We start from the raw sequence: 17405 nt of genomic DNA on the forward strand, positions 1-17405 counted from the left end.
TATATACCTACATTTGATTTTTCTACTACAAATTTTTTTCTTACAGAGGTACTTTTATATAGGAAGTATTGTGATCTTATTCGTAATATGAATTGATAATTTTGATATTTTCTTTTACGTTACTTTCTCATTACAATAATAATAATAAGGTGTATTTTTGTAAGCCATGTATTGCAATAAGCCATCAAATAATATTTTTATTGTTAAATTTTCAATTCTTGTTCCAACAAAATACGCGTAGAATAGAAAAAAAAGTTTGAGTTTAATAATATATATGTACATTTGTTTCCGAGGAAAAAGAGATATAATAAATATTAAATATTCAATATATATATATATATATATCATCTTCTGACACATAAAAATAATAAATTATAGCTATCAGGCCATTAATTTTAAATTGAATTATCGGGCGCGCTTTCGATATAAGATATACGTTTTACCTTTCGGATAACTATATAAGCAGGTGATTCATGATTTTATAAATAATTGTGTTTACATATATGATGATATACTGTATTTTACACATGTTGCCATTTAAAAAAATTTTGCATTAATTAAAGTTATTTCAGAATCCGTATATATTAAAAAAAGGATCTGTCAATAATATTTTATCTATTTTGTCAATATTTTATATAAATTCAAATTAATACTTTATTCTATAGAGCCTCTTATATAATTTTGTACATTTATTTTTTGAAAATTTTCAGATTCTCTAAAGTTTTTCTTGTCATTCTTATGGAAAAAGAAAATAGATATATTATCTTTATAGCGTCATTATTGCTTTATCAAATTATTTTACACATCTCAGAATCACTTAGTATAATATATATATATATATATATATATGGATACGAAATAATCAACTCAATGTCAAAGCAGGTTAGGTTGGAAGCGAGTGGCCAACGCGCGGTTGTTACTTCTTTTTGTTAAAGAATTCAGAGAACCGAATGTAATTAAATTATTTATTTATACTTGGTATATATTTTCTTAGAAACTGTCTTGGTTAATAATACCAACTTCTAGCGCGACAACGTGGCAATGTCGTCGAGACGCGCGTATGTCAGTTGCGACCTCGAAGAAGGCTAAATCAAGAAGACGTTGATCTGTCTCGCCGAATAACCAGCGCATCACGTGTTGTAATTAGCTAGAGTTCTCTTCAAGAATTTTTTATTATTTTTAATTTTTTATCAATTTTTATTATTTATATATATAAGTCTGCTGTTCTTTTATCCTTTTTAAAAAAAAGCAAGCAAGGAAGGACTTTCTCGAAAATATTAAACATATATGAAAAATTATAAATTATTAATAAAAATTATTTTTTTTTCTTTTTAACTTAATTTTCATCTTTATAGCTTCTTGATAAAATTATATTGTTTATTTTATATTGTTTTAGGAAAGTAGTTTGGAGAAATTAGATTCAGGAAATAACTATAAGTTGAGAATCTTTGTTTGGCTTTGCCATACATTGTCTGTCTGCACAATAAATTTTTACATACCAAGTAACATATTTAACTTGGCTACAGATAACAACAATCAGTAATCAATCTTCATTTTTCATTGCAGGTGTTTTGAATCGATAAATGACTGTGACTTCCAGAAGAGATATTACTCTTCCTACTTCCTGAAATTATGGATGCAATCATGTAGAATCTAGAGTCAGATAAGAGGAAGAGATGACGCCGCATTTTACAGCTTTGACTTCAGTGAGGAAACGATGTCTGATTGTACTCTTGTTAATCCTAGTACCATGTGCAATTCTGAATCTGCTGATGCCTTCTGACATGCACGAGGAAGCTATATTGCAGAACAGCATTGCCGAGTTGCAAGCCAAGCTGGAGCATTTGCATGCCAAGTACATTGGCAGCCAGGAGGAAATAAACCTGTTATCGCATCAATTGCTACAGCTGATTGAAAACAACCATATTCTACCAGATTTGCAGCTACTTATCAATAATGGCACCTCTAATCTTACCAGTATCAAATTACCTTCAATTTATAACTTTCTGCCGCATTTTCTCAACGATCCAAATAGCCTGCGTCCAGCGTTTGTGCAGAGCAAGGGTAGATCAGGCGTGAGCATGGTATTAGGAGTACCAACGGTAAAGCGCGAGGTACAATCCTATCTTATGGCGACTCTGAAAAATCTGCTAGACCGTATGAACCCTGCGGAGACTGCGGACACGCTGATTATCGTTTTAGTAGCTGAAGTGAGTGAAACCATTGATTATAAAATGATACATTTCATTCACATTTGGAGGGATTGAATTAATAAATTAACAAATAATATATATATATATATATATACATATATATACATACATTTTCTTTGCAGACAGACATGGACTATGTGACATATGTCGCGAAGCAAATCGAAGTCCAGTAAGTTTGCGCGGATTCATAATTTTTGTAAAAAGTTTGATTGGGTTTATAATTTTCATTTTGTTTAACTTTTATTCAACTTTCAAAATGATATATAATCTTTTTTATAGTGTATTCTCTTGTTTCTTGTTTTAGATTTCCAAACGAATGCGAAGCAGGCGTGATCGATGTGATATCACCATCATCGTCGTTTTATCCGGATTTGTCAAAATTGCGCGACACCCTCGGCGACGATCATCAACGTGTCGTGTGGCGATCCAAGCAAAACCTGGACTTCGCCTTCCTCATGTCCTACGCTCAGACTAAAGGCACATTTTATTTGCAACTAGAAGACGATATTTTGGCTAAAAAGAACTTTATAACTACTATGAAAACCTTTGCCTTGCAAAAGATTGGTACAAAGGAGAATTGGTTTGTCCTCGATTTTTGTCAACTAGGATTTATTGGTACGACATTATCATATATTTTACAGTGATAATAAATGTTAAATGGATATTATTTTACAAGTTGTATTAATACAGGGAAGCTGTTCAAATGTGTGGAATTACCTTGGCTGATCCAATTCTTTTTAATGTTCCACAATGACAAACCTGTTGATTGGTTGTTGGATCACTTGATATCAACAAAAGTCTGCAGTCTTGATAAAGATAGTGTAAGTATGGAATAATTAAAAACAAGAGCCATTTAATAAGATAATTTAATTATTCAAAGAAATCCATGTTTTTTTTTTTTAACAGAAACACTGCAAAATGGCTAAAGCAGAATTGTGGGTGCATTATAAGCCTTCTCTCTTTCAACATATAGGAACACATTCCTCTTTAAAGGGCAAAGTACAGAAACTTAAGGTAACATTGAATATTTCTTTTGATAATTAAAAAAAGGCACAATTATGGTGAAACAAATTGTACTTATGTCTTGAATTGCGTTTATTTAGGACAAGCAATTTGGAAAGATAACACTGTTCTATGCCCATGAGAATCCTGAGGCGACTGTGGAGACTCAAATCAAACCTTACAAACAGTACACATTGCAAAAAGCATATAAGGGCGAATCGTTCTTCTGGGGTCTGTTACCACAACCAGGAGATCACCTAAAGTTTAAATTTTCTCATCCTATTTTTATAAAAAAGTAAGTTGGTAAAGCAAAATTTTTTACTTTGGCTGCTAAATTTCACGATTATTATGTTATGTATCTTGTGCACAGGTACTTATTTAGGAGTGGGAATCCTGAACATCCATCTGATAGGTTTTATAATACAACAGTAGAAGTATTGTCCGAGATGTCTTCACTATTGGACAGGAACAGCAATGATGTGACAGAGGATGGCTATGTTATTATAGGTAACAAGGGAGATCTTATATCTTATAGTTTGTTATTTAACAAAAGAGTTTTTTAAGGAATTGTTAAAAGACACGTTCTTGTCAATTAGGTAAATTTGACGTACTTGGCGTTGCTGAAGGGACCGTGGATCGAAGATTAGGTAGAATATCGATGCTTCGTTTGACTATACACAGTGAGAGCGAAAACTGGGCTATTCTGTCTGAGGTAAAAATTCTCGATGATGTTACTTTGAGATTATAATATTAATTTTTATACTAAAAATATAATTTTCTTAATTAGATTCACATAGTAGAGGATCAACCTAGCTGACTAAAGGAAAAAGAATCTCGAGCATTTTTTCGATACCACCTGCACGGTTAGCGTAAGCGACTGGTTTTATAAACATTTATTATTTTTATATTTTCTATTTCGCTATCATGCATGTTATATATTGAGTGGAGCAACATGGCAATTATTAGTTCCATGCCGTCCATTACACAAGAGATGTGTGTGTGTGTGTGAGTATGTTTTCGACTATTAAATGAAACAAACTTTTTTTTTTTATTGGCCCAGTATTTCGTACGGTATTTTTTTCTAAATTTTATACATAGTATGTTTGTGCTAAAGAGCGCAAAATTCAAGTGGTAATATATAGTGATTTTCCTTTTGATATTCGTACATCTAGTTTAATAAGTGAATATAATGGCACATTGTTAAATTTCTCAGATTATTTAGAATAAGTGTGTTTTCTGCTTTATGATCGTGTCTTAATTTTCGGACAATTTATTTAACCAAAACTGTACCTGTTCAGCATTGTTCACATATTTGATTCGCCCTCGATATTCGCGTGCAGAAATCCTTCGCGTACAAGGTTCAGGGATCACATTTAGATAAATGTGACTGTTTATATTGAAAAGATGATACTTAAAATTAAAGAATCTGATGCACGGCGCAAAAAATAATCTTAGACGATAGTGTGCAAGCGCTGGATATATAATAAAAGATATAATAAATGTATGTATAGGAATTATCTTTAAAGAAAAAGCAAACTTTGTAAAGCGAGATATACTTATTATATATATATATATATATATATATATATATATATATAATTCACGCGATTATGTGCAATCTGTGTACACAAGTCTGTAATTTATTATTGTCAAACGACGTTAATGTCGATTCAAACGTTTGTTAATGTTCAACAAACGGTGATATTAAGACTATATTCTTCTAATATACGTACAATTATTTATTTCGCGTACCTTTCTTTATATACATATATGTGTATAGACACAAACATGTGCACATATTTGTATATGTACACAAACATACATTGTATATATATATATATATATACATGTGTATAGATATATATATACACATATGTATATTATATATGATAATAAAAATATATTTTTGTGACAAACAAATGTCTTTGTATTAAAATTGATGTTGGATTAACTTCTATTTTGTAGTGTACGCTAAAAGAAATTTTTGACTGGAAATATGAAAAAGCGATCCTATTGTTAAGATTTCGATTAGAATGGAATTGAAGCTGGAACAAACGAAAATTAGATAAATAGATGCCGTCCCAGAAAATTATAAATGCTACCTCAGTTACGTTCTCAAGGAAACTAATGCTCTGTATGGTTTGGGACCAGCCGTGACACCATCTACAAAATCTTGCATGGACGGTCGGAGCTCACCGGGAACCACGGAGAAGTTGAACGTCTGCAGCAAAGTAGCCATTATGACAAAGATGTTGCTCCTAGCTAATATCTCTCCCATGCAACGGTGTCTGCCTGTAAGATGCAATTATTTTATATATTTTATTGGACTATAGTATATAAACATAATATAAAGAAGAGAGAGAAAAGGAAAGAAAAAGAGATGTACCAATACTGAAAGGAAAATATTTTTCTGGCGTAACGATATTGCCGTTATTGTCAAGGAATCTCTCTGGCCGGAAATTCTCCGGGTCAGTCCAAGACTCATCCATGAGCACTCTATTGAAATTCACAATGAGCATCGTGTCCTAAAAGGAGATAACAATTATTTATTTTCACTTTTATCGACTCGTAAAATGTGTTAAAATTTTCCTCTAATGATTTATTCTTATTTTATCATTACCTTTGGTATTTTATGGCCCACAATAAAAGTGTCTTTCAATGCTCTATGTGGAACATTTAAAGTGCGACCCATGAACATTCTTAAAGATTCCAGGACGATAGCTTGAACATATGGCATTCTGAAAAACAAAGGGCTTGATACTCTGTCCACGTGAAAGAATTTTTATTTGTGTGCAAAATTAAGAATCTCGCGTATTCAGAATCCGCAAGTAATAATCGACCAATTACCTCGGTCTGTCGGCCAACGTGGGAAATCTATCGTGACCAATAACTCTATCTATTTCTTCGTGTGCCTTCCTTTGAACCTGCGGGAACAATATCAAGTACAAGAATCCGAAACCGAGCGCTTTCGAAGTTGTTTCGGAGCCTGCCATGAAGAGATCGACGCAGATCGCCAACAATTGTGACTCTGAAAAATTTATTTTCTCTTATTGTATAAAATCATTCTTGCAGTATAATAATATTATTATTTCTTATAAACTGTGCGCTTTTGAATACCTGAGAAGGTATCACTGCAATCTTTCGAATTCAGCACAGTTAGATAGACGTCCATCAAATCTCGCGGCGCGCTTGATATGTATGTATTTTTATGATTGTGCAATTCTTCCTGTAAAAGAAAATTATTAATCTTCAACAGTTATCTTCGATCATCGAGACACTTGTTCTTAAAACGATCTAATAATATATTGATATACGATAATACAATGTTCGCTTACTTTCAGGAACGCCCACAATTCTTGATGCGTTTGTATAAATGATTTGTAGCCAGACAATTCCGGCGCGATGAAGCGTAACGGTGGGAAATGGCTGAAAGGTGCTCCGATCATGTCGATTTCTCCCAGGAGTTTCGTGAGAATTCGCTGTAGGTATGTAAGTTCCTTGTCACCAGTGTCGTATCTGCGAAAATCGAAAATTATTGACTCTAATTAATCCGTTCTTTTTTTTTGAAAATTTGTTTTTTAGACTATAGACTTACAAAAGAACAACGAATGATTAATACAGACCTTTTACCAGCCATCATCCTCCAAAGAGAATTCAATGTGTTGACACCGAAGGCGTCATGCATAGATATGATCATTCCCGCTGATTGGGAGACTCTTCTGACTTCAGCATAGTTTTCGGCTTTCATGTATAGATCGGCTACTGTCCAAGATTTATGTTTGGACATTTTATCCTCGATTATATTGAACTCGTTACACAGCTTCGACTTGTTCTTGGAGTCTTTTTGTAATTTGTATATTTGTCCGGTATTATTGTTGTTCGTCAATTTTCGGTTGTTGGTGATCTCGTAATTATAGCCGTCTTGAAGCAGTTTTTTGAAATGCTCCACCAACTTTATTGCTTCGTTTTCGATGATCGTGGCCATGCTGGTACGACCAAAGCCAAATTCTCGCAGGTGTCGTAAAACGAATCGTCGTTGCTCCACCCACAACCGCTCATCCACGACGATGAGACCTGAAATATTGTTCAGTAATTATTTTTCGATACTCAAAAAAGTGTTTTATCTCATCTTTGTCCAAATAATTACCACGTCTAGCACCCCAAGTTCTAGCTTCGTAAATGGGTCCGATCGGTCTGCCATCGCAGTCTTCATTAGTCAGCATCGCTCGCATGCTCTCTAGATCGTTCAGAACAACGATGCGGTCTTTACCAATCTTTAGACCGACTACTGGACCGTACTTTTTGCAGAGTATTGAGCAGGTCTTGAAGAGATATCCGGTCTCTTGACGGATGCGTGCCACTTCCAACGCGCAACCCAGAATAGGCCACCATTTTGGACCTGATGATGATGAAGAATGTTAGTTATATAATTGAAGAAAATTGCTTAAAAGGAATTAATCATTTACCTGGTGGGTATCCTTTTGGTTTGTGGCAGCCTAGATATAGCAACAGCAATATAAGTACTAGCAATAACATTGCCGTGGTGAGCATCTTTTAAATTCAAAATCTACAACATATTAGTAAAAAATATTTAAACATATTTAAAAACGTATTAAGAAAATATAAACTATGAAGAATGAAACTATTATATATATAAAAATATCCGACATTACAGTAAGACTTTGAATTTATTAAAAATATGAATTCCACAGAGAGAGAATTATATGTTTCTGTTCAATTTCTTTTTTTCAACTCGTTTAAACATTAAGCTCATGCAATTGGTATTTGCGGCCGGATGTTCACACGCACACGCACACATATTTAATAATAAATGTGTGTATATATGACAAACGTTAAACGAGTCTCGGGAAGAAAGTGAAACACTCGTGATACTCTCATGAGAGAAAGTTGCATACGGAAGGACCGATGCGTTACTCGTGCAAATGCGCCGTCATTCGCATTACCCCATAACTGGGTTGCGTAATCGATGTACATTTAACAGCATTTCATTGCGGTATACTTAAGATAGTTCTTCGTGGTCGCTTTCAAATTCCCCTGTCTCGATCATGTCTACTTTGGAATTTGTCAATGCACTCTTAAATGCATTATCGCATCACGATGCGCACATAGACCGATTCGAAACGTAACTGTTGCATGTTTTAATTTAAATCTACGCATGTTTTAATTTAAATATTTTGTATTTTATTTGGAAATTACACGAAAAAATATCCAAAAGTTTCAATTTTTGTTTTTTTTTTAATTAATTGAAATATATAAATCATAATGATATTACATTTCCTTTACATAATAAAAAAACTATATTTAAAAAATTATATACATATGTATAAATATATATATATATATATATATATATATATATATATATATATATATATATATATTACAGAATCTATGGATATATACGTTTTAATTTAAATATTTTGTATTTTATTGGGAAATTACACGAAAAAATATTAAAAATTTCAATTTTTTAAATTAACTAAATGAGATACAAATTGTACTGATATTACATTTTCTTTACATAATAAAATATATACGTACATATATTACAGACAGAGAGAGAGAGATAAACTTTAGAAAAACAGGTTTTTTATAAACAATCCCGCTATTTTTAAAACGATAACGTAGAAATTTGCCTACAATTTGAGATACAATAGCGAAATTTAATGCAATGACTCGTTTTATAACACTCTTATAATTTTTAAACTATTAAATTTTATTTTATTGATTATTTATCCCAGCAAATGAACGATTATTTCAAATTTCGGCCAAAAAAGAAAGGAAAGCACACCGCAAAGAAAAAGACTTTTTTCACTGAGAGAAAAGTCGGTAACACCGATGTGCCACTCTCCCTTTCTCGAATCCTTGAATTTATCTTACCTTGCACCTGGAGAAATTTTCTCGTCCGTAGTATAAGCAGAACTGGCCGTGGACCAGCGTTCGGTCTGCTTTTAAATGCCCCTCTTCGTCCCACATTTCTCCGATGTATGAGCATAATAACATGCTATCTAGGTGGACCCTTAATTAACTTATTTATTTGACTGAAAAGAGAAAATAACAAATTTTAGAAAGATTCTAATGACATCTCGTCGATATAAAATAATTACAAAAATATACTATTTTTTTTTAAAGTAATTGAAGTCTCGCCATAAAAAAAGAGAAGATATATTAAAGAATATATTAGAAATCGTATAGGAGATTTTAAAACGACTTGAAGTTCTTTAAGGATTAATAACTGTACAGAAATTGTATTTAGAAAATAGAAAAAAGAAAACGGATTTACATTGAATTTTACGATATATATTATTTTATTTATTTTTCTTTTTTAACAGATATTCCACTACGCACATTTCATTATTATATTATCTAGAATATTTGCGAATAAAATCAAATTTTAATATTTTAAATTTTTATAGATGATAAAAGATAGAAAAATATATGTATATAAGTACACGTTAAAAACTTAATCTTCTTTTAATTTATAATTTATAGTATTTATATTAAATATACATAGTAAAAAAATAAGGTCATTAAGGGATAAAAAAATCGATATTGCTTTAATTATGAAAATTAATAAAACGCGATTTTAGATTTATTTCATTAATATAATTTATCTCAGAGATTGGAAAACACACTTATTATATATGAATCAGGAAAAATGCGCATTTTGTTTATTCTTTACATGGGTGATAAAAGATAAAAGCGAATTATATTTAATAAAACTTTATTCTCTCATTCTACAGTATTAGTCGTTTCATTAGGTACATTATCCTCTTCTAGATTCTCTTGCTGTTGTTCGTAATGCAATGGTAATCTATCGCCCCATTTAGTGCTTCTCACGCAACGATACATTTCCCTGGCGACGAAAAAGTCATATAATTATTGTATAAATTCGAATATTGATGAGATTTAATGTCGATACGTACTTTCCATGCTTGTATTTTGTAAAGATTTCTTCTTTCAGCTCACCATCAGCGCGGCACATGCGACAGATCACGTGATTGGAACGTTTCAGCGTTGCTCGCACGATCCTTGGCCACTGCTCGTCGTTCTCAGGATGTTTACCTGTAAAAAAAGACTTTAATTTAAAATTTGTAGGAAGGACATTATGTAACATTTCAGTGAAACTCTTCTTCTCGAATTAATTACATTTGATAACGACTGAAATAACAGTTTTTACTCTCGGTCTTTACTTTTCTTTTTTTTTTCTTTATACCTTTCTTCAGCACGACATAGGAATATAGTTGCTGTTTGTGTTCCTTGCCATCCAGAAATTGCAACGGATGATACAAAACACTAAAGTTGCATGGATGGTTGTCTATGGCGAGTGGACACTTCAAATCATGTGGACACTAAAAGAATATATAACTGACGCACCGCATTTGGAGTTACCTACGTTTTTATCTAATCGATACTTACGGGTGAGAAAACGTGAACAAATTTGGTATCTTTCCTATACTTTGAGTTTGCGTATTTAAGGATGAAATCTCGTGCTTCATTCACTAGCTTTCAAAAAAGAATAAGTAAGAGTGAAAATTCTACAAGGGAAATATAAACGAGAAGTGAAATTATTATATCGAACAAATCTACCTCGAAACCTGCATTGGTTCCGTCTTCAACAATGATTAAATAGTTTTCAGTCTTCCTCCAAAGCTTTAATATCGTTTCAAGACGAAATTGTTGACTTGGCAATTCAAATAAAGAATGCGCGCTTATTACAATATCGTAGGTGGGCTAAAAATATAATGCAAATATTTCTCAAAATATACGTTTAGTTTTTAAAAATTTCATTGTATAATTGTTTTTATAAATATTCTTACATTCATAGATGCTGGAAAAAACTGGCGATAGAAAATGTTGCCTTTAATTTTGGGCCTGGCAGCCTCTACTAATCTTTCTGACAATTCAATCATGGGTTCCGACGTCTCGACGCAAAAATATTCCTTCAGCGAATCCGGCCACATCTCAGATGCTGTCCTATGTAACAATTTTTATTTTTTCTTTGTCTATTAATCAGTTTTACATTTTACAAAGTTTTAAATGTTTCAAATTCCAGTTGACTATTATATTTACCATATGTTTGTACCAATACCAGAGCCAAAATCGAAGAACGTCTCAGGCTTGAAATCCTTGTCGCGTACTTTAATCTCATTCAGGATCTTGTAGGAAACTGCATAATTCTGTACACTTTTAGCAACCAGGTATGTCAGACAGGTAAGCTTATCAAAGTTGATTGGCTGCCAGTTATAAATGGTTTGCTTCAAAATATTCCTGGCTTTTATGTTTCTTCTGAAATCTATGTCCTCCACAGATATTTTCTCATCGTGATTGTTAGCATTCAAACGTTTTTCTACTTTCTGTAATTTTTCTGGTAACTCAGACTGTTCTACTGGTGGGTAGCGTTGATGCAAGTGTTGGTGCAACTTCTTTGCACTTTCATTAATTTCTTTCAAGTTTATATTTTTTCCTACAAACATTATTATAAAATAATACATATGAAATAGTATATTTAAGTATTTTCTAAATATATTTTATGCAGTAAAAACTATATAATCAAAACATAATCAAAATACCTTTTAAAATTGCTTGTATTTCTGTTGAGGCCCATTGTGGGAACACTGGCGTTCTAGGCTTAATGACACCTGGGTGATTCCTATATTTAATCTCATTGTTAGAGAGTAAAGTAGAAATTGCATCGTCAAGTAGGGCTTTTGGCTTTGATGAAAACTGAATACAGGTCTCAATATCAAATTACAATCTCATTTAACATATCTAAATAGTATTAATGAATAAATAACTCACATATCGTGAGGATAAAATTCTTATGCATTGCATTTTTGATACAAGTAGCTTCACCATATTTATTTACAATAAAAATTATTTCGGCGATATTAACGAGCAATGGTCCGCATATTCCTCATCGAAATACTCGAATGCCTGTGAGAGAAAAATACAAGAGAAGATATTTTAATAATACACACGTGCACAAACTAGCATGCCGCTATACGTCACGTGGTTCGCAAACTGTTTACAAATATAACCCTCGGAGAAAGAAAACTCTTCTACATTTGTCGCTAGAACTCGTATCTTAAAGCAATCTTGTAATATCTCGTGACAAAGGGTGTGGAAAAAAAATATTTCGACATACCGCGCCAGGGTTGGTTTCCTCTGAAAGAAACCGCGCATGCATAACCTAAATAAATACGTACAAACATGCGTCGTCGTCCGCGGCGGACGCATGAAATGAAAACTCCAAAAATAATTTACGTCACAATTCTATTCGCGTATATGTCAACACGTTTGAGTGTCACGCGTATAACGAAACGAGTCGCGTAAACTGACACATCAAGCATGAAATTCGCGGAGCATCTCAGCGCTCACATTACACCAGAATGGAGAAAACAGTACATCAACTACGAGGTACGGAAAATTCTGCATACAAAATATTCTTCCATTTGATATTATATATAGGTTTCATACATCTACACTCGTATATGAACACAATTTCACAATTTGTGGAACCAAGAGATTCCACAAATAGTAATAGAAAATTTATAAAAACATATGTCTTATTTGACTTTATGTATATATATATGCATTCTTGTATGTATATATTTTGTATTTTAATTCAATGCAATTATATATATTATACATATTATATATAATTTTATATATATATATTTGCAAAGTTTATAATGAAATATCTTTAAACATTTATCTCTGATACTTTGTATAATTTCTATTTCATTATGCGATAGGAAATGAAGGCTCTCCTGTACGCTGCAGTGGAGCAGGCTCCATCGGCAGATGTAAGCGAAGCACATGTTTTGGAAAGCTACTTTAGTAAATTTGATGAAAAGTTCTTCCATTATTGTGACAAGGAATTGGCTAAAATAAACACTTTCTATTCTGGTAAAGTAGTCTATCAACATTCCCAATATTCTTGTCAATATTGTATAATTTTTTTTTTATTAAGAAATATTCTAATATTACACAGTGAGATATAACATGCTTATAAATAATACTGATTTGTCTTTAGAAAAACTGGCAGAGGCTACACGTAGATTTTCGACACTTAACAACGACCTGAGCGAGATTTTGTCAGTTTCTGAAGATGCTCAGAGTCGAAAGGTGCGCCATCGCAGTCACATCTTGCACAAGAAGACAGTATCAGCACGTAAACTGCAGGAATTGAAATTGGCTTTTTCCGAATTCTACCTTTTTCTCATTTTGCTTCAAAACTACCAGAATCTGAACTTCACTGGATTCCGAAAAATCTTGAAGAAGCACGACAAAGTATGTAAGTCTGATCAATGCGAGTTGTGCATAAATAATTTTAATAATAAAATGAAATAAAAAATTAATAAAGAACCATAATAATTTATTCTATGTGTGATTAGAAAATTTACATGATATAATGATAATGTTTGTAGCTTTTGAATGTCGACATTGGTGCCAAATGGCGTGCAGAACACGTCGATACAGCGGTTTTTCATACTCGTAAGGATATAGATAGGCTCATCGCGGAAACCGAGGCTCTGGTAACTCGAGATCTGGAGCACGGTGATCGTCAACGAGCCATGAAGCGGCTTAGGGTGCCTCCGCTCGGAGAGCAACTCTCTCCCTGGATCACATTTAAAGTAGGCCTCTTCTCCGGGGCTTTCGTCGTACTTTTCATAGCTGTGATGCTATCTGGTAAACAGAACACTTTTTCCTTTTATCTCTGATATATGGAACATATATATTTTTATTTTTTTAATTTAAATTACGTTTTTATGTCGTTTTAGCTATGCGATACAACAAGAAAGACAATTGGAAGGTATTGTGTCGGATTTATCGTGGACCACTTCTTATGATAGAATTTCTATTCCTCATGGGAATCAACGTTTACGGCTGGAGGTCTTCTGGTGTGAATCATGTGCTGATATTCGAACTTGATCCACGCAATCATTTATCAGAACAGGTTTTGCAACAGATTAAATAAATATTCTATACATCATAATCAATTTATTTTGCATTAACATTTTAGAATTAAAAATAGATTGTTGGTATTGTAACAGAGTCGGAATTTATGATGTATGTATGTACTTTCAGCACATCATCGAAATGGCAACGATACTTGGTCTGGTCTGGTCCGTATCTATATTGGGTTTCCTGTATAGCGACACATTGGGTGTGCCGCCATTTGTTCAACCAGTAAGATTACATTAATTCTGCTTTATTTTGATATTTATTTCTAAGAATAACTTGAGCGCTACTCAATTTATTAAGAAATAAATTGTCAAACGCGATGAATAATCGATTGATTTTATAGCGCAAGAAATTCTTTATCCCAAGGAATTGATTTTAGCTTTTTACAGGTGCTGTTCTACGCTTTGTTGGCACTGTTCCTGTTCAATCCTACCAGGACGTTACGACACGAGGCCAGATTTTGGACGTTACGCGTTATGGGTCGGATCTTTTGCGCGCCCTTCTTTTATGTAGGTTTTGCAGACTTTTGGCTCGCTGATCAACTCAATTCTCTTCACACAGTTTTCCTAGACTTTCAGTATTTTGTCTGTTTTTACATCCAGAACTCTTCTTGGACCGATGTCACGGGTTGGTATATTATTAGTTGTATCAATATAGATACGAGTCGAATCTCATTAACATTATATGTAAATGTATAACATAACATTTTTACTCTTTTATTTTTTATTATATTTATTATTTATATTTTTAATCAATATTCGATAAAACGTTTTAATTATTCCATTTGAATAATTGTTTTTAATAAACATACTAGTAATTTATTTGTTACATGTTTTAATAAAATCCTATATAATTATTTTCTCTGCAGTTTCCTAAAACATCTGTATTTCTATTTTGTTAATAGATACAGAAACTTGTATAATGCGTGAATTGTCGATGAGACCGTTTGTAGTGTGTCTACCGGCTTGGTTTCGATTTGCGCAATGTCTAAGGCGTTATCGAGATACGAAGGAAGCCTTTCCGCATCTGTTAAACGCGGTCAAGTATGCAACAAGTTTCTTCGTTGTCATTTTCTCCTATTTGCATTTGACAAACAAGAGTAAGTTCTTTACTTTTTCTAACATAAAAATGTCAAGAAATTGTTTATTTATCAAAATTAATTTTGTTCTTACAGAATACTACGTGTTGTCTACTGAGAATCCCTATTTCTACTTGTGGCTTACAGTCAGTTTCGTGAGCTCTTGCTTCACATATACGTGGGATGTGAAATTAGACTGGGGTCTCTTCGACAGCAGTCCAGGAGAAAACAAGTTTCTTAGGGAGGAGATAGTTTACTCGTCACCCGTATGTTAAAAGAAAAATATCTCAATAGTAACATTAATAATAATTAATATCAACTTCTTGCGCTGACATTTAATTCGTAGATTACTCACTTTATTCCTTTTGAAACAAGTAACAATTGCATGCGTCATTCCAGCACAAGAAGTTTACTGATTGATGTAACGATTAATTTGTCACACTTTCTATTCTGTTTTGCAGTATTATTACTATTTTGCGATGGTCGAAGATTTTATCTTGCGATTTGGATGGGCATTTTCCTTGTCCCTGACAGAAATGGGTTACGTTCACGCAGATCTTATGGTTTCCATAGTCGCTCCGTTGGAGGTTTTCAGGTAAGCACATGCTTGAAATTCATGCTTCAATCGCGAATGCGATTACACGTGGAATGTGCGATTATTTGTCAGAATTGATGTGAGAAACACTTGTCAAATATTAGCTCGATGAATGCAAATTATTAATTTGTATTGTCTCATTATTCTTAATATAATTAATGTTTAAGCTCGTGATATGCATGCAATGTACAATTATACTTGCATTACACTCGAAATTACCTCAAGCGACTCTATTGTAATGTCGAATCGCACGCTGTATAATGTAATAGTACTCTATATAATATATAATAGTAACGGAATAATTAATCGTCGAAAGTCGAGAAAACTATACGACTTAATCGATGATAAATCAGCCGATCTAATCGCTTAACAATGCGCCTTATACTAATAAGTCGCTAGAAGGTTCTTGTGGAATTACTTTCGACTGGAGAACGAGCATCTGTACAACGTAGGCAAGTTCCGAGCGGTGCGAGATATCTCCATAGGACCCATCAGACGCGACGAGGACGATGATATCAGAAACGTGATCCGTCTAATGGACAACGCGAACGACGACGATGAGGACGACTGTGAAGACGAATTAGTGAAGTCCCATGATTGCAGTGTTTGATATGTTGTAATTTGTCTATTTTTCGTTTGTATATATGTTTAAGGATATTTAATTTCTTTCAAGATATGAATGTTTAAATTCAACTCATTTTTGAATTCGATAAAATAGTTTGCACGATATATATGTGAATATTTTGCTTATTACAAATATATAATATATATGCACATGTACATTAATGTATATAGAGAGAGTGATTGGGAGAAATTGAGCTGTCACATAATGTTGGAATGTTTGCCCGACAGGCGTTTCGTGTGGAATTTCTTCCGTTTGGAAAACGAGCATTTGAATAATTGCGGAAAGTTCCGAGCCGTGCGAGATATCTCGGTCGCACCGGTCGACTGTTCGGATCAGACGCAAATATTGCGCATGATGGACGCTTCCGACGGCGTGATAAACCGCAGGAGGAAGCAGAAAGTTGACGAAAAGCGCAGGCCGATTCGGTTACTCTTGAAAGGCGAATCTCTTATGGACGACAATTGAGGCGAGGATCATTTAGCTAAATCAATTTTTGTACCACTTTTGATTTCGTCTATAATTATGACAGCTGATTAAATTGGCAAAAGCAGGAAATTGTGTCGAATGTAGATTCCGAAGAATTCAAGAGAATTCGAATTATCATTCATGTGGAATACATTAATTAGATATCTACATTAATATCTGTTGATGTTATTAAAGATTACCTGTAAGTAAGTGTTCTTATCATTGGGAATCAAATAATACAAATACGAATTAAAAGAATGAGATATTATATTGAACGTTAAGAACTGATGTACTTTTACTTCGCTGTACCTTGACTAAATAAATGATTGTTACAAAGTGAAACGTTATGTTTCTAAGAACAATGACATTCAAATGCGTGTCGTTACCAAACCGAGCATCGCATCCAAGTATATATATCCAACTGGGAATCTTGAT

The 17405-nt window shown here is 33.1% G+C and overlaps 4 protein-coding genes across 10 annotated transcripts; 2 read left to right on the top strand and 2 right to left on the bottom strand.

Moving 5' to 3' along the window:
• Nucleotides 1-876: 876 nt before the first annotated feature.
• On the top strand, nucleotides 877-5135 carry Mgat4a (alpha-1,3-mannosyl-glycoprotein 4-beta-N-acetylglucosaminyltransferase a). Of its 4 annotated transcripts, none has more exons than XM_072892794.1 (11): nucleotides 877-952; nucleotides 1027-1139; nucleotides 1567-2210; nucleotides 2336-2382; nucleotides 2518-2828; nucleotides 2904-3034; nucleotides 3120-3227; nucleotides 3317-3510; nucleotides 3586-3722; nucleotides 3812-3927; nucleotides 4003-5135. In XM_072892794.1, exons 3-11 carry the CDS (start codon nucleotides 1677-1679, stop codon nucleotides 4030-4032), a joined length of 1608 nt encoding a protein of 535 aa, XP_072748895.1. In that variant the 5' UTR covers nucleotides 877-952; nucleotides 1027-1139; nucleotides 1567-1676; the 3' UTR covers nucleotides 4033-5135. The 4 variants fall into 4 exon arrangements, with proteins under 4 accessions (XP_072748895.1, XP_072748896.1, XP_072748899.1 ...); XM_072892795.1 differs by having other exon boundaries at nucleotides 1027-1134; XM_072892798.1 differs by lacking the exon at nucleotides 1027-1139 and having other exon boundaries at nucleotides 883-952.
• A 92-nt stretch (nucleotides 5136-5227) lies between these two features.
• On the bottom strand, nucleotides 5228-9186 carry Cyp303a1 (Probable cytochrome P450 303a1). Of its 2 annotated transcripts, none has more exons than XM_072892792.1 (10): nucleotides 9117-9186; nucleotides 7682-7782; nucleotides 7363-7614; nucleotides 6839-7289; nucleotides 6551-6731; nucleotides 6333-6441; nucleotides 6063-6243; nucleotides 5836-5953; nucleotides 5602-5740; nucleotides 5228-5507 (listed from the first exon to the last, which is right to left on the bottom strand). In XM_072892792.1, the coding sequence occupies exons 2-10, from the start codon at nucleotides 7764-7766 to the stop codon at nucleotides 5323-5325; spliced, it is 1701 nt and encodes a 566-aa protein (XP_072748893.1). In that variant the 5' UTR covers nucleotides 7767-7782; nucleotides 9117-9186; the 3' UTR covers nucleotides 5228-5322. The 2 variants fall into 2 exon arrangements, with proteins under 2 accessions (XP_072748893.1, XP_072748894.1); XM_072892793.1 differs by lacking the exon at nucleotides 9117-9186 and adding an exon at nucleotides 7889-7978.
• Nucleotides 9187-9934: 748 nt separating this feature from the next.
• On the bottom strand, nucleotides 9935-12173 carry LOC140666062 (ribosome assembly protein METTL17, mitochondrial). Its single transcript, XM_072892800.1, has 9 exons — nucleotides 12039-12173; nucleotides 11810-11963; nucleotides 11310-11703; nucleotides 11057-11213; nucleotides 10827-10970; nucleotides 10656-10742; nucleotides 10453-10588; nucleotides 10163-10301; nucleotides 9935-10092 (listed from the first exon to the last, which is right to left on the bottom strand). Exons 1-9 carry the CDS (start codon nucleotides 12093-12095, stop codon nucleotides 9969-9971), a joined length of 1392 nt encoding a protein of 463 aa, XP_072748901.1. The 5' UTR covers nucleotides 12096-12173; the 3' UTR covers nucleotides 9935-9968.
• A 343-nt stretch (nucleotides 12174-12516) lies between these two features.
• Nucleotides 12517-17308, top strand: LOC140666058 (solute carrier family 53 member 1). 3 transcript variants are annotated; one of them, XM_072892790.1, is made up of 12 exons: nucleotides 12517-12656; nucleotides 12995-13148; nucleotides 13276-13532; nucleotides 13670-13931; nucleotides 14024-14199; nucleotides 14331-14432; nucleotides 14597-14834; nucleotides 15112-15306; nucleotides 15382-15551; nucleotides 15747-15880; nucleotides 16280-16496; nucleotides 16733-16869. In XM_072892790.1, the coding sequence occupies exons 1-11, from the start codon at nucleotides 12588-12590 to the stop codon at nucleotides 16488-16490; spliced, it is 1968 nt and encodes a 655-aa protein (XP_072748891.1). In that variant the 5' UTR covers nucleotides 12517-12587; the 3' UTR covers nucleotides 16491-16496; nucleotides 16733-16869. The 3 variants fall into 3 exon arrangements, with proteins under 3 accessions (XP_072748891.1, XP_072748890.1, XP_072748892.1); XM_072892789.1 differs by lacking the exon at nucleotides 16280-16496 and having other exon boundaries at nucleotides 16733-17308; XM_072892791.1 differs by lacking the exon at nucleotides 16733-16869 and having other exon boundaries at nucleotides 16273-16420.
• The last annotated feature ends 97 nt before the right edge of the window (nucleotides 17309-17405 follow it).

The sequence above is a fragment of the Anoplolepis gracilipes genome, chromosome 5, assembly GCF_047496725.1.
Source record: "Anoplolepis gracilipes chromosome 5, ASM4749672v1, whole genome shotgun sequence".
In the NCBI taxonomy this organism is placed as follows: Eukaryota; Metazoa; Arthropoda; class Insecta; order Hymenoptera; family Formicidae; genus Anoplolepis; species Anoplolepis gracilipes.